The 15,341-nt window shown below is 38.6% G+C and overlaps 1 protein-coding gene across 1 annotated transcript in view; it reads left to right on the forward strand.

The window, feature by feature from the left end:
- The window catches only part of IMPA2 (inositol monophosphatase 2), a 34,491-nt gene extending 26,006 nt beyond the window's left edge, over positions 1–8,485 (forward strand). The window contains exon 8 of the mRNA XM_077810462.1: positions 600–8,485. Within this exon, the coding sequence (XP_077666588.1) occupies positions 600–715 (116 nt within the window). The 3' untranslated portion in view covers positions 716–8,485. The remainder of the gene's footprint in view (positions 1–599) is intronic.
- Positions 8,486–15,341: the final 6,856 nt, after the last annotated feature.

A 15,341-nucleotide genomic window follows, 5' to 3' on the forward strand; every position in this document is an offset into this window, starting at 1 on the left:
TGTCAGGGAAAGACGAATGTGCTCATCTGAATATTTATATTTGTAGAGCACTTTGAAGATGTAACGACCCAGAATGTTAAGGATTATTATTTTATTCATTTCTGGAGCTCACATCCCCCAAGTAGAGTGTTCTTTAGTAGTCAAGCCCAGTGATGATCAAAGCGTGCATGACTGTGGAAAGACTTGATGTGTTAAAGAACAGTTTCCAGTGGTAGGGTATGTTTAACCCTTAAAATGGGTTATGTTTGTTCCTATTTTATTCCTTACTACCCCTAGTTTTGCAAACAAAACATCTGATGTTTTGTTTAAGAGAGTAAAATGGAATATATTGTGTTTATTTTTGTGTACTGAACGAATGAAAACATTCATTGCTTTTTCTGTGTACTTTGGTGTTTGATAAGTCTATGGTTTCTACAACACTTTGCTTCGCGAGACATCTCTGAATTTGAATGCCTCAACAGGGTATTTCCTCCCCTAAATGTGGCTTTGACGTTGTTTCAGTATTTTTGAATCTCTCTATCTACAACAAGATATAATATAATATGCCACACATCACTTCTGTATCTAAACATGGTTCTTCTTTATCCTCTTGTTCTTAGGGGGACCTCTAGATCTCATGTCATGCCGAGTGATTGCTGCTGGCACTAAAGAGATGGCCATGTTCTTAGCTCAGGAAATACAGACTATTCACTACAGACGGGATGATGAGAACTGACGGACATTAAATACTTTTACAAGTAACATGGAGTTTGTCCTTCTAAACTACTTAACTTCTTCCAAGATGGGTGTCTTAGAGGGTACATGATTTTAACAGCATGTTTTCTGTGCAGGTCTTCTGTGTCAAATGTTTTAAACAATTTTATTACAAGGTGGCTTCCCAACATTGTAGGGCGGGAGGAGGGAGATTTTTAAAACCTCTAAGATTTGTGGCTTCTTTTTAATATGCATCTATTTCAGCAGTACCTTTTATATATGATCACCTGTAGCGCTTGTTGCCAGATTCGAAGTTTCACATCTGTTCAGGCTGAAACGGAGTCTTTTGGAACATATTCAACTAAAAAGAAAACTTTATTTTTACAAAACACAGATCTCAGGTAAATGAGCTTTAGGATTGTAGTAGATGATAAGTAGTTAAAATGTGTGCCTACCGTACCCATATTCAACAGTACTTGAGAATGCAATAAAAAGTGTTATTACTCCATTTCTGTTTTCTAACTATATCATGACCATATATATGTATATTTTGGATGTTTACAGTGATTTACAAAGTGTACAGAAGGAGGTGATTTTAGGTATTTGTTTCAAGGAAGAGTATATATTCACTTTATGAATGCAGTGGGAGTTACCTACATGGTTAATAACAGAGCTGCTAAAAAAAAAATGGGAAATATTTTATGATTTTTTTTTCAAATTGTCCAACAAACTCTAGCTTATAGAGAATGTTAACCAATTGGGGCCAAATCTTACAGTCCTTACTGAACCCTTACTGAGAGCTCAAACCTGCAAACATTTACTATCATGGAGTAGCTGTGACTAGTGGGCAGAGTGCTTACTACCATGAGTATTGAAGTCTATGGGGACTATTCACAATGGTAAATACTATACATGGTAGTTAGTTCTGGAGAATAGGGCCCTATGTCAAGGAACTATTGACTTCAGTGGAAGTTTTGCCCAAGAAGAAACTGCAGGATTTGGTGTTAAGGGGTAAATTGTAAAAATTGCCACCTTAGTTGTGCTTGCAAAAGGCTAATTATAAACGTAAAGTATTCATTTTGCACGTACAATTGTAGTCACCTTCAGAATATCTGGAAACCTTGTAAAGTAAATGACTAAATCTAAAAGAACAAAAATTCTGTGCAACTCTAGTTTTGTGTTTGGCACTTTTTTTAAAATCAAGTTCATTTTTTCGCCTTCCTCTGTAGCATGGGGCACGGGTCGCTTGCTGGAGGATTCTCTGCTCCTTGAAGTCTTTAAACCACGATTTGAGGACTTCAATAGCAGAGACATAGGTGAGACTTTTCTGCAGGAGTGGTGGGTAAAATTCTGTGGCCTACGTTGTGCAGGGGGTCGGACTGGATGATCATAATGGTCTCTTCTGACCTAAATATCTATGAATCTATGATACTTACTGTTTTTTTAAAAGAAATCATATCATCTGACACTACTGAACTTCTTAAATGTTAGTGTCCAGAAAAGAATCTGAGATTAAACATGGGGACTTACCTCTAGTTTTTCTATTGATGTTACGAATTCAAATCTACAATTATTTTTGAATAATACAAAGAAACAAAAAGGCCCACAAAATACACACAGGTCTAAATTTTCAAAATCTGTTCCTAAATTGCACATGCAGACTATGTAAATGTGCACGTAAACTGCGATGAGAAACTGGAAATTGAGTGTACAGTTATCCATTTTGCATGCACATCTAAAGAACACATTGTTAAAAATATTAGCCATTGTACGTGCCTTTTTATTTTCTTCTGTGAAAAATGTTTTTCATTACGAGTATAACTTGTATACTGTATTTTTTAAAATGAGAAATGCAAAATTCTGGCTGTGGAGAGAATGGCTAAAATATAGGGCCCTGATTTAGCAAAGCATTTAAGCACATGCTTAAGTCTCATTGGCCCTGATTCTCCTCTCCATCAAAGCACACCTCAGACGCAGAGGACAATGACAGATTCAGGAAGCTGGCTGTAATTCCCTGATCTCCGGCCACTTAGCCAGGGCAGAAGACAGAGTAGGCCCCCTGCTGCTCTAGCTTCTGCCACTGATTGATGTAAGCTCTGTAAATGAGCTTACACCTGCAGGGAATCAGAGGTAGTGGAGTTCAACAAGCTCAACAAGCTTCCTTCTTTTCCTTATGCCAGAGAGAGAGCTGGTTTAAGAGGTGTCTATGTCACCTCTACCAGCTTTACATCAGTAGAGATTCCTTGTACACAGGAAGACTCTCTGGCTGGTTTAAATTCACTCTGCACCACTTACATGATGCACTTAATGGATGAAAGAATCCTGTCCACTGATTTTCATGGCATCTGAGCACACTTAAGTGCTTTGCTGAATTGGGGCCTCAGTGAGGTGGGAAGGGGAATGTCCAGAAATCCAGTCTCAGATTCACCTGTTACTGTCTTGGATAAAACATTATTTTTTAAAAATAAATAGAGAGCTTGTTCTGAGAGTTGATGAGCGCCTCAGACTCCTACTGATGTTAGTGGAGTCGCAGCTGATCAGTAGCTTAAGGAGAAGGCCCAGAGTTTGCAGTGCCATTGGCCACAGTGATTCCCACATTTTACTTAGAATTATTAATTAGCTGACAGTTCTTAGAGGTAAATCCTGTCCTCGATTTTGACTTTCCCTTCCATCTTTCCTTGCTTGCTAGCTAAAGCTCTCTTTTGTAGGCATATTCCTTACTGTAGACTTTCCATTCTAAGGTTTAAATTAATACCGTGTGTATAGCATGGGAGCCAAATCTGTACGTGTTTAATTAGGGCTCTTTTTTTCCTTCAATAAAATAAGGTTGATAGCTACTCTTTAACCAGCAGTTATAAAATTAGTATTTTTAAAACAATGAAGATGTGAAAGGTTACAATCCATTTCACATGCTTTGGATTGTTTTTACAACACGTTTCAGGCGTTAGATTATTTTGGAGGCCAGTTTCTGAAACCAGAGGCAATATTTAAATATGAACAAAGATGATAAGTTATAAATGTCGAGAACAAGTGTTTCCTATCCTGAATGTCATAACCTGTGCTGGCATTTTTTCCATGTTCGTATCCCAGTGAATGTTGGTGGAGATTTCAGAAGAGAGTAAGGAGAAGCCATGGGCATCTCTGATACACCAAAGGATATTTTTTTGTGGTGTCATACTCTTGTGTCCCTAGTGTATTCAGGATGAAAAATAGTTCGTTTTACAAGCAAATAATCTAATCATTTTAATTACAGGACAGTCATTTGTAAATGTATTTAAGAATGTACTTTTAGGGGTTGAAGATGCTTTTTTCATTTCCACACAGAAAATTATATAAATGTATTCATCTTTTTTTTTGCGTTATCAGAATGTGGCTGCAATTGGATCTATGCAGGCAGATTCTGCACCTTTGCAGAGCCTTATTGAAATCATGGGTTTGCCTGCATGAATCAGGCCTACGTGTTTTTCCAGCAGTTGGAAAAAAATTCAAAAATGCTTGTTTTGTGCTTGGATAACTCAAAAACAACTGTTTTAAATCTCTAGGCTTTATAGTATTTAATCTGAAATGAAAACTAGTGCCTTTGCCATATAAAAATAATGTGGTTTTGAAAAAAACAAAATCATGGGCATTTTAAAACAGTATATGGCATGTGCATAGAACACTCAGTTCTATTTGTAGAAACATAAAGGAAGCTAGTAAGTGTCAAATGTCTGTAGTTATGAATATCTTAGACCACGTGTGTGTAACTGGGTGACTAGATCTTTATTTACACTGCAAGTGTGTATATGCTCTGAATAGATGATATCTTTTATTCAAGGGAGTGCTGCTCAGCATCCTATTCCTTTACTTTTCAGTCTGTCACCTGCACAATGGTTTAGAACATTTTAAATCTACTGTTTTGGTATAATAATCTGAAATAATAATGTACAATTCACGTATAAGTGCATTCTGGTCGTGAACAAACAAACTACGGGAATAACAGTAAACTGCAGATAAAGTAAAGTATAATCTTCCATTACATGATCACACAGCATAGGGAAATGTGATGTACTGTTCACCAAATACTAAGTAACATAGAAAGGAACTCCATCTTTTTCTATAACATTTAGCACATATAACAATAGCACTATGTATCTCTGACATGTGGCATACTAATGTACAGCTTTTACACATCCCCAGGTTTTGATCTGTAACGTGTTACAGACACCACAGTTTGCATGCACTGGTAATGTCAAGACTCTAATACACTACACCCTATTGAATTGGTTACATATTTAAAATTTTCCTTGAAATTGCCATTGTCCTTATAAGGAGGTGGGGCAGAAAAGCCAATAAATGCTCAAGTTTTCAATAACATATCCCTTAAAATCATCCCATCCCAGTCCACTGCAGTCAAGGAATTGCACCTGTTTACAACAGAGCATTTTTAGCCCTAGAAATACTACTGAGGTAAAACATTCATGGTGCTACAGAGGGAGTGTCTCTTATCGCTGAACAATTACTTCAGATTTAGAGTGTGCAGTGCCCAGTTTACTCCAAAAGGAATACTGTCCACTTCTTAGGAGAGGCCACTGACAGTTGATAAGATCAAGATCATCATTAATGGAAACATATATCAGCAGCTGTTACAAAAATATTGTTCACTTATTTTCCTGCACTCTGTCAGTGCTGTGTATAACACTTAATGGGGTAATGTAAACCCAGTTAGTAACTCTCAGTTTGAAATTATTTTAAATGTTTTTGTAACAATCTATTTTTCAATGAGAAAAGGATTATAATCTGCATTACACATATGGTAGACAGAAATTGAGAGAGAGAGTCTATTTCTCTGCTTTATGAACTCTACGTGCAAAAACATGGAAATTTAGACATACACAAGGTTAAGTGGTTGTGGGTTTGGTGTGGGTTGTTTGTTTGTGAATGGCTTTGCTGGCAGCCAAATATCTTAGAAAAATTCAAAGAAGGATTAGTTATTGGAAAGAAGAGAGCACATTCAGACACACAGGCTAGGATAAAAATTTATAAGGGCTGTAGACAGAGCCTCATGCTTCAAGGTACAAGATGATTACCATCCTGAATGCTAAAATTGTCAGGATTAAAAAGTAAATAGTATTGAACTGCACAGAGTGAATTTAGGGGGAAGAGTTTACACTTTCTTCCTCTAAAACTTCAAGTATTGACCTCCATCATAGACAAGATATCACAGTATCTGGACCACTGGTGTGTTCTTATTTGAGTGAGGAAAACACTGAATTGTGAAACCCTCTCTGAGTAACACTTGAGGCCTGGTGCTTCCAACAGACAAAAGCTGTAAGAGTACCATTGTCTCTCCTAAATAATCAAAGGTGTTAATAAACCCCTAATCACGGAGGGTAAAATTTTCAAAAGTGCCTTAATGACTCTGGAGTCTAAGTCCCATTGACTTTGAATAGGACTTAGGCACCTAATTGATGTAGGCACTTCTGAACATTTTACCCTGAATGTTTACCTAGCTCTTGTTTGTTTAACACAAAAAAGTACATTAGAAAGTGAGCAAGGTTTGACAGAGAATAAAACACAGCATAATTTCAAGGATCGATTCTTGTAATAAGCACTGACCCAAAGATCTAAAGAAATCTGTTTAGCTCATACATCAACATCTTTTACTATTACAGAATTCAGGACACATCAGTTATCCTCTGATAGTAAAAAGGTATGGAGGAGGGGAAGTAATCAATATTGTGTATTGGCCTCTAGCCCTCCATCTCTATAATTTCCAACAATGTGGTGGTATATTAGTTCTGTGCTTCTTAATCTTGTATGCTTTTAAAATAATATTAAAGATTTAAGATAAGTATATCCCTGTTCTGCCCATCATTTAGCCATTGATAATGCTAATATATTCCTTACTGCCTGAAATACTGACACTGCTCTGGCATGTCAGAAATCCCATTTCTGGAACTCTGCATCTCCTTGAATTACTTCCTGAAGTCAGGGTACTTGGAAGAGTTTAAAATAATCTTTCAAAGAACTAAAATGTAATCAGAAGATCCTGTGCCCCTTTTAACTTTTAAGCAATGTATGAGACCAAGTCTCAGCATAACAGGTAGTGAAGAGGTACCATCCATCTCTGTCAAATGTAACAAAATGTATCTTGGATATATCCCTTTCTTTTTTCCACATATTATATATACGTATATACGCATTGTGTGTGTGTGTGTGAGAGAGAGAGGATGTGAAGTTGCTGAAATTGAGACAGTGGTCTTTCTAAATACTATAGTATCAATGGTCACTTATAAATCATTAGTTGGTAGACATAATATGAACACTTACATTCTAATTTTTAAATTAATTCAGGTATGATTTGAATGCTGTCAAGAACAAACTGGTGACAGAAATATCAAATTCAATCACTTTTGTTTGTCCATTGGAATAAGTAACACATTGTTCTTCTACAATACAGCTATTCTGTGGTGCCTAATGTTGCTCATGTTTCTTCCTTGTTAAGCAGTATCAACAGATTATGCAGGAGTGCCTCAGTTTAGAAATCATGGTGCAAACTCACCCCTGGTATAAGTGGGCCCAACTCCACTGATGTCAATGAAGTTGAGCCCCTGGGCAGTGAATTTAACCCTAACTCTCCAAAGCTATAAAAATAAGAAATATGCTTAAAGGCTATTGATTTTTAACTAGCAGACAGTATTGTACATAAATACTTACTTTTCCTCTGTCCAGTACAAATAATGAGTGCTCCTAAATGCTTGTTTCAAGTACTCAGCACTTTTCAGGACCATTCCCAAAGCTTCAGACAGTTGATGTGTTAACCAGTTCCTTTGTTATATGTTTAATAAATACAATAATGAAATTGTTTTCTAATATTTTTATGATAGTTTGGAAATGTAGGCCCAGATCCCCAAGGACATTTAAGGGAAGCTAGAAGCTTAAATATCTTTGTGGATCTGGGTCCTATTGCCTGAGGCTCTCCTGCCTTGCAACTAGTGTAATCATGTACACTTGTGCAAAGTGGGTGAAAAATGCTACTAGATTAGATAGTATTTTGCACCCACTTTGCATGGACAGAATAATTACAAGAAGTGCAAGTGCACTCTAATTACAAATATTTTGGAAATTACCACACTTTGCTGCAGATTATTTGAGCTGCACTGTATTCCTGTACTACTCTTAACCTATTTATAAACTTTTAGGGGGGAGAATGATGGGTAAATCATCCAACTTTTTAGCTGATAAAAAGGCGGATAACATATTCACCACTATAAACAAATCCATATTTTAACATAATTTGAGCTGCTCTATTGTTACATTCTCACTACCAAAAAGATGTTTTATAGATTATAGCCGTATATGGATTGCTCTTACTGTTCTTAGTTTTTTGACTGAAGACATGTCTTCGTAAATATAACAGTGCTTATCTTTTCACTTTTTAGTTACAGATATTTTTAAATCACAGGAGGAAATAGTTATTGTATTAAAAACATAAGTAGGAACTGGAAATCTAGGCCAAATTAATGCCTGATATAAGCAGTGTACTTTCCATTGGTTTCATCGGGAGCTCCCCCTACCTATGCCAGGATTGAATTTGGGCCACTGTCTAAAATAGGAAAATGGATTTCACTTTGAAAATATGTTTATAAAAAAGTCAGAAATGTCCATGTATTATTGAGTTTTTCTTTTCTAATGCTATGCTCTATATATCAGATATATATATATCTTTTGTTTTGTACCATACTATATATAACTGTAGTTTTTATTTTAAATGTTTGTTTGTTTTGTTTTTGTAATAAATGTTAAAAGCTAATGGTCACAAAACTTACTGAGTTGACCAATGTGAAAATTAGAACTACTCCAAGGAGTGGCGAAACTGTCTGATTTTTTTGGGTTAAAATATATACATATTATATATAAATAAATATAAAATATGTATTTACAAACTGAACATGCAACCCAGACTTAATTTGCTTACTTATCTATATAAGCAAATTAAGTCTGTGTTGCATGTTCAGTTTGTAAATATATTTTTCTTTTGTACAGATTTCTTCTCTCACATTAGGAAATGTCCCATTTGCCAACACAGGTTCAGCTGAGGTGTTGTAATCAAATCATTGCTGTAATCAGTTTTGCATTTCATAATAGGGTGGCCTATTGGCAAATCCTTTTAGGATAATAACTTAATATAGAGTAAAACTTTATATGTGAGAGAAATGCAGTACATCCTAATCATACAAGAGTCTAGTTTCACTTTTATGAAAATACGGAAACTGCCTGTAAAGTGCATTTTTCCCTGAAAAGTGACTCTCTGAAAAATATTATGGCAAGGTTTCAGTATTCATTGTGTCTCACTAATTTCTATATTCCGTTTGCTCAGTTTGCAAGTAAAAATGGTTTGAACTAACAGTTGGCTCCACAAATGGATCCTGGCCTCTGACATCCTTCTCATACTACCAGTAGTAGGGATTCTGCAGGCCAAATTACATCTTTTGTGATGTGTGTGTAACGCCATTGTTTTCCTAGTATACCTTCAGTTATGCCTCTGCAACCCCGTTATCCTTCAGAAGGTTTGCACAGGTGCAATTGAGGTCATAACTTGAATTGTCTCATAAGAGCTCTGTCTTTAATTATTCCTCAATGAGACCAGTGACCTATAGCTTTTACTTTCAAAAGGGGGAGAAATTTATCAACCCTTGCTGCAAGAATAAGCAGAATTGCAGTGGCACCAATATATAGATATCAGCTTCAGACGAGCTTCACTTGGCCTGAGTGTGCAATTTAGCAGTGAGCACCTCTGCGGCAGGTGCAACAAAGTTGGATCATTTTCACCGCCTTGCATTTTAAAAAGAGCACTCAAACAACATTTAGTCCAGTAGATGTAAATCAATGTGGATTTAGGCTAGCTCTACACTACACACTACTGGTGGTGGCATGTAGTGTATGTATAGCTACACGCTGCTGTGAAAAGCAGGCTGCGTCCACACCGCTGTGTAGCTACACATGTCCGTGAACGGCTGAAGGAGAGGCTCCCTCCTACCAGAGCCTTTCCACACTGCTGGAGTCTTTCCCTGCTGCGGGGAAAGGCTCCAGCAATGGGGACCTGGCAGAGCCTTTCCTCCTCGCTGCTGGGATTTTTTAAAGTATTTCTTTACACAATGCACAGTCAACCTGTGGAACTCCTTGCAGGGGATGTTATGAAGGTCAAAATTATACCTGAATTTAAAAAAATGGATTAGATACGTTCATGGAGGATAGGTCCATCAATGGCTATTAGCCAAGATGGTCAGGGATGCACCCCCATGCTCCGGGTGTCCCTAAGCCTCTGACTGCCAGAAGCCTGGACTGGATGACAGGATGGATCACTCAATAAATTGTCCTGTTCTGCTCATTCCCTCTGAAGCCTCTGGCATCAGCCAATGTAGGAATACAGGATACTTGGTTATATGGACCATTGGTCTGACCAGTATGGCCACTCTTATGTTCCCTGTGGTGGGGAAGGGCTCCAGCAAAAGGGAGGTACCAGAGTCTTTCCCTGTAACTGGGAAAAGTTACGTCAGAGACTTTTCCTATGCCCAGAGCCTTTCCTCGCTGCCTCCCCCTGCCAGAGCCTTTCCCCGTGGAGAGTGTTTCCCTGCAGCAGGGAAGGGCTCCAGTGGTGGGGAGCTGGAAGAGCCTTTCCCTTCTGCTAGAGCCTTTCCCTGTTGCAGGGAGGGTGTCTTTTCCTGCAGAGGAGAAAGGCTCCAGCAGCTGGGAGGCAACAGGACACTACATGGCTAAAAATAGCAGTGGAGATGGGGAGACACAGCTTGGGTGAGTAGAGAGTGGGTAGGGTATGTACACGCATATTAACCCACATCCTCGAAGTGTCTTTACTCCACTTGCCTAAGCCAAATAGCTACACTGCTATTTATACACGTTATGGGGGGACTTTATACACAGCCAAAAGAAGCCTGCAGTGTAGATGTACCATTAGTTCAGTTGCACCAGTACAACAATCCAAGGACTGGAGAACTCATCCTGGAAATGTTGTGTGCCAATAATACCATGAGCCGCAGTGTTCTGTGTTAATAACAGTGTATTAAAAAGAGCTGTGAATGAGAGAGTGCAGTAATCTGATTGACACATTTGTTCCACTAACGTCTCACTGAACTAGTTCAGGCTCAGGTTTAGACACAGTCGATCAATACCTGCACCGAAGCAGGTATTTGTTAGCGACAAATAATATAGAAATAGAGATCAGTGATTATACAAAGCTAATTCACTACCAAGATGAATGTCACACAACAGAATCAATGCAGCTATAGGCAGGTATCTCACTACTGAGCTGCGGAAAATTGGGTCATTTCATTCTGATTTATGAAGTAGGAACTAAATTGCCTCAATCTGGATGCCACTGGTATAACAATGATAATCCTACCTATATTGCTGAAATATGGACATGCTCAGAAGTGTTTAGATGCTGACAGTATTCCGTATCTAATTCTAAACAGTTTCTTATGCCAACCTCTACACTCTGAATTCTCTTCCTATCCCAGTGTGCCAGGGACCTTCCCCTCTCCTCTCCAAAACTGTCTCAACTTGCTTCTCCCACAAATGTCCATATCAACAAAAGATACTGTTACCCACTTAAAGAAGACCATCACAACCACATAAAGAAAATACCCAGGAACAGCTCCTTCCTCTGGCTCATCCAGTATGTTTTACATTTAAACTGTAATCTCTGTGGGGCAGAGTCTTGTATGGGGTTGCATACGCTTACAGCACCCCAAAAATAGCAACAGTGGGTGCAATTAAAAGTGCTGGAGATCTAGCAGTTGTATTTAATGGTTGAGCAGAACACTGTACTAGGTGAACTCAGTCTTGACATTTAGGCAGACAGTTTCAAACAATAGTATATTGTAAAGTGTTCATGATCTCCTGACTGCAGTTGGATTAGTTTCAACCACCCATCTGATCTGCAGCCTGCTGAACAACCACAGTAGTGACGTTGGGCCTGATACAGTGAGGCACTAATAAGGATCCAATCTCATTACCACTGAAATCAATGGAAAGAGTTCCATTAATTTCAATGGCAGTTAGAGCAGGCCCTAAACTCCTGCTACTCCCTTTGTCCTCACTAAACACTGCTGGCACTCACTGATTTCATTCCACAGGAAATAGCCTTTATATAAACAGGAAGAATGAAGCTCTAAACAACTAATGCTTGATATAAATAATATGCATGATGTATTAATTTAAAATCCACTAGCGTTTCTGTCAGATCTGCAGTGACTATTCTTAAAATAACTAGATTGTTCCTGGCAAGATAGAGTCATCATTGCCATAGTTTCTTTCATGCAGGAGATTGTGTTTTCTTCTCTTCTCCACACTTATACCTACTACTGCCAAGTAGTAGCCCTCTATTTCCCCCCGTTGGCTTACAAGAAGATTGTTTGAAAGTGTTCCAACGCCGTGTTCACCCAGATTTAACACACAGCCATCTACTGACAGCCAAGTATATTTATTTTAATCCTTTGAATCCAGGATTGGAGGTTATGTTTTCCTGGCTTGGGTCACATGTGTTGATATCATATACGGTTAAAACACAGATTGTAGAAAATACATGAATGGATTTCAATCATCAGCACCCTTTGTGTCCTCCACACACTGAATTTGGACAGTGGTCTCTCCCAATTCTCTAGTAAGCATTAGCTTACAGCACCCTCTCTGGGCCACTGCAACAAGAAATGTTGGGTGGGAATGAGTTAAAGGTCTTCTTATTAAAAATAAACACAGCAGTAATCCTCTTTTGTCTTTAAATCTTTGTATCATTATATAGACATTACACAGGTTTCTCAGACAATTCCTCAGTGTGCTTTGATCCATCTCACCTTGAAGTGGGACTAGATCAAAGCACATTAAGGAACTGTTCATGCACATTAGCAGGGTCCACATGGAGAGTAGTGCATTGCAGGTGAGTGCAGGGTAGATTCACACCCTCGCTTGCCACGGACTGTTTGTGTAGACAAGCCTCACGGCTCCAGCCAGATTGACCTTGTGCAGCAGAGAGGTGAGCTGCCTAATACCTGGTAAAAAAGCACTTGACAGTATTTTGGGAACAGCATCATGTTGCAGAGACTGACTTTGATCCACCTGGAATGGAAATTTGTTTACAGTTATATTATTTACTGCTGTAAAAAGAAATTAGTGTGATCCAATGATAGCAATTGGATAACTTTGAAATAGTTACAACATATTATTGGGGGTTGGTATCTCTGTAATTATTTCCTTTTCAGGCTTGTACATTGTAGAGTTTGGGCCTCAGCATGGTCTCTCTCTCAGTGGATCCCCTCAGGTGATGGCACCCTGTGATTTAACCATGCTTACCCAGCAGGCCTGCTGGATACAGCACCTGCAAGTCTTCCCTTTGGGAGCTCGTGACCAGTGATTAATACAGGTGAGGTGGTGACTAGACAGCTTTCTCAAACCCAAGTACTACTTAATCTTAACAGTAGAAGGAAAGCATAAAATAAAAGAAAAAGGATTTTAAATCAATCAAAGGATTACACCCGTCAAGTTTACCAACATCTTTCTTATTATCCCCTGGGAAGCCTAAGAAGGCCTAACTGCTTTTGACCTTCCAGCAGAGTTGATCTCTGTGTCTATTGCCCATACAGATATAGCTTATTCCCCAAAAATGTATGATCCTTTACAATGATCTACCTGTGTCCACCCAAGGGGTTGTACCAATGTAACTATTTTAGTTTTAAAAAATTACACTCCTAACTGAAATAGGTAACTTGGTAAAAAAACAAAAACAATAAAAACCCCTGTGTCTAGACCAGGTATTAGCTGAGGAAAATCTTATTAGATATAGGGCCTGAGTCAAAGTCCACTGAAGTCAACAGGTGTTTCTCTTGACCTAATAGGCTTTGGATTGAGCCCTAAAAGAAGAAAAAAAAATCTGGGATGATTGCATACTAATAAAGAAGTGTTAGAAATGTTAATCCTTTGCCATCTGTCTTTATTTTGCTAACCAACTCAAGTGGGCCCAACCAGAAACTCTATAACAGATACTGAACAGCGCACTAAACATCACCAAACCTGCCCCTATTATAGTTAACAGGATCCATAGAAATGTACAACTATTGTCCATATGCAAGATTTCCATACAGAGTTATAATAACAGGTCTGAGAGAAAGAGGCTACATACTCTGCAATCTACTACAGCTATATATATGCTGCTATAAGTTACCTGCTGCATTAAAATAGCCCAATAACAGTGTCTGGATTTAAAAAAAAAGCTTTACGCCTCCTTTCTTAAGAGGAGGTGTATGTGATGGCTTCAGGGAAAAAGCATTCCTTTCTTTTGGGAGGTGTATGCTTACCATAAGCAGGAATTCAATTATGATACCTCTATATTGTCTCTTTCTTTAAAGTTCCTGTGCTATGTTGCTTGTATGGCAATAGAGCCCAAATGCGTGAATGCTTTTTCCCTGAAGCCATCACATACACCTCCCAAAACAGAAAGTTATTTATGCAGGCCAGATCACGTGCTCCTGCCTAAAAACCCCCACAAGAAGGCCAAATGAAAGCCAACAATTCCAAAGCTCCATTCACAAAATTTCTGATGAATCAGCCCCTGAGGAGGCTAGATTAGCAATATTGTGGAAGGAAGGAGGGACCACTGATCCATCTGGAGGGGACGTGAGATCTATGCCCAGTGAGGATGCAAAGGCACAGTACAGCCCTTTGGGCCCATTGGCATAGGGTCAATGGGACACATACGTGGACAAAGCACTTCAGAAATTTTCTGTCATTGCCACAGAGGCAACGAGATGTAGTTACTTGTCTCCTGAAGGAGGGCAGACCAGCTTCTATTTCTGACACTTTACCTGGTGATGATGCCACCCAAAAGAGCTATCGCCAACTCCATATCCTTCATGGACAACCATACCTACCCAAAACCCTTGGAGCTCCCACTGGACCGAACTAACACCAGCTACTTTCTGTGGGGTAATATCTGTCATCTAGGGTAAAAGGACCTTTTGTATTAAATCTATTTACTGGAGACCAACATACACCACCACGATGAATTATTAAACTGATGGGGATAAGTAATAACTATGAGCCAGGTATCCAATTTCTCAGACCATCACTGTGGGACAGAGTTTGTAAAAACTAGACTTGGCATAGATATAACTGAACCCACACAATGCTTTTGTGGGTGTGATCCAAAAGCATGACATATTTTGTTGACCTGCAGCCTAGCTTCTTCAGAACCTCAAAGTTGCAGAGACTCTGTTAAATACAAGCTACAATTCTCACCTTCTCAGTAGCTTTATTTTGACTAGGACGTATGGGCAAAATTCATTCCTGGTCTTCATATGACTTCAGTGAAATTTTACAATGATTCGATTTGTCTCAATATGTCATATAAATGCAATTTAATTGATCAAAGGCCAAATAACAATAGTCAGAGTGTAAGTAAATCATGGGACATTAAAACTGCAGGTTTCAGTCCAACAGAAGCTGAGTGGCTCAGGGAGAAGACTCTCACCATCTATGGGCTGGGAACAGGTGCATATCATAGCACTGCTCTACAGAACCTCATGGAAGCCAACAAAAAAATTAATATTACAGTCCCAAATGCAACTATCAGCCCTTTGGTTCCTAGGTTATTG

Source organism: Eretmochelys imbricata, chromosome 2, assembly GCF_965152235.1.
Source record: "Eretmochelys imbricata isolate rEreImb1 chromosome 2, rEreImb1.hap1, whole genome shotgun sequence".
NCBI lineage: Eukaryota > Metazoa > Chordata > Testudines > Cheloniidae > Eretmochelys > Eretmochelys imbricata.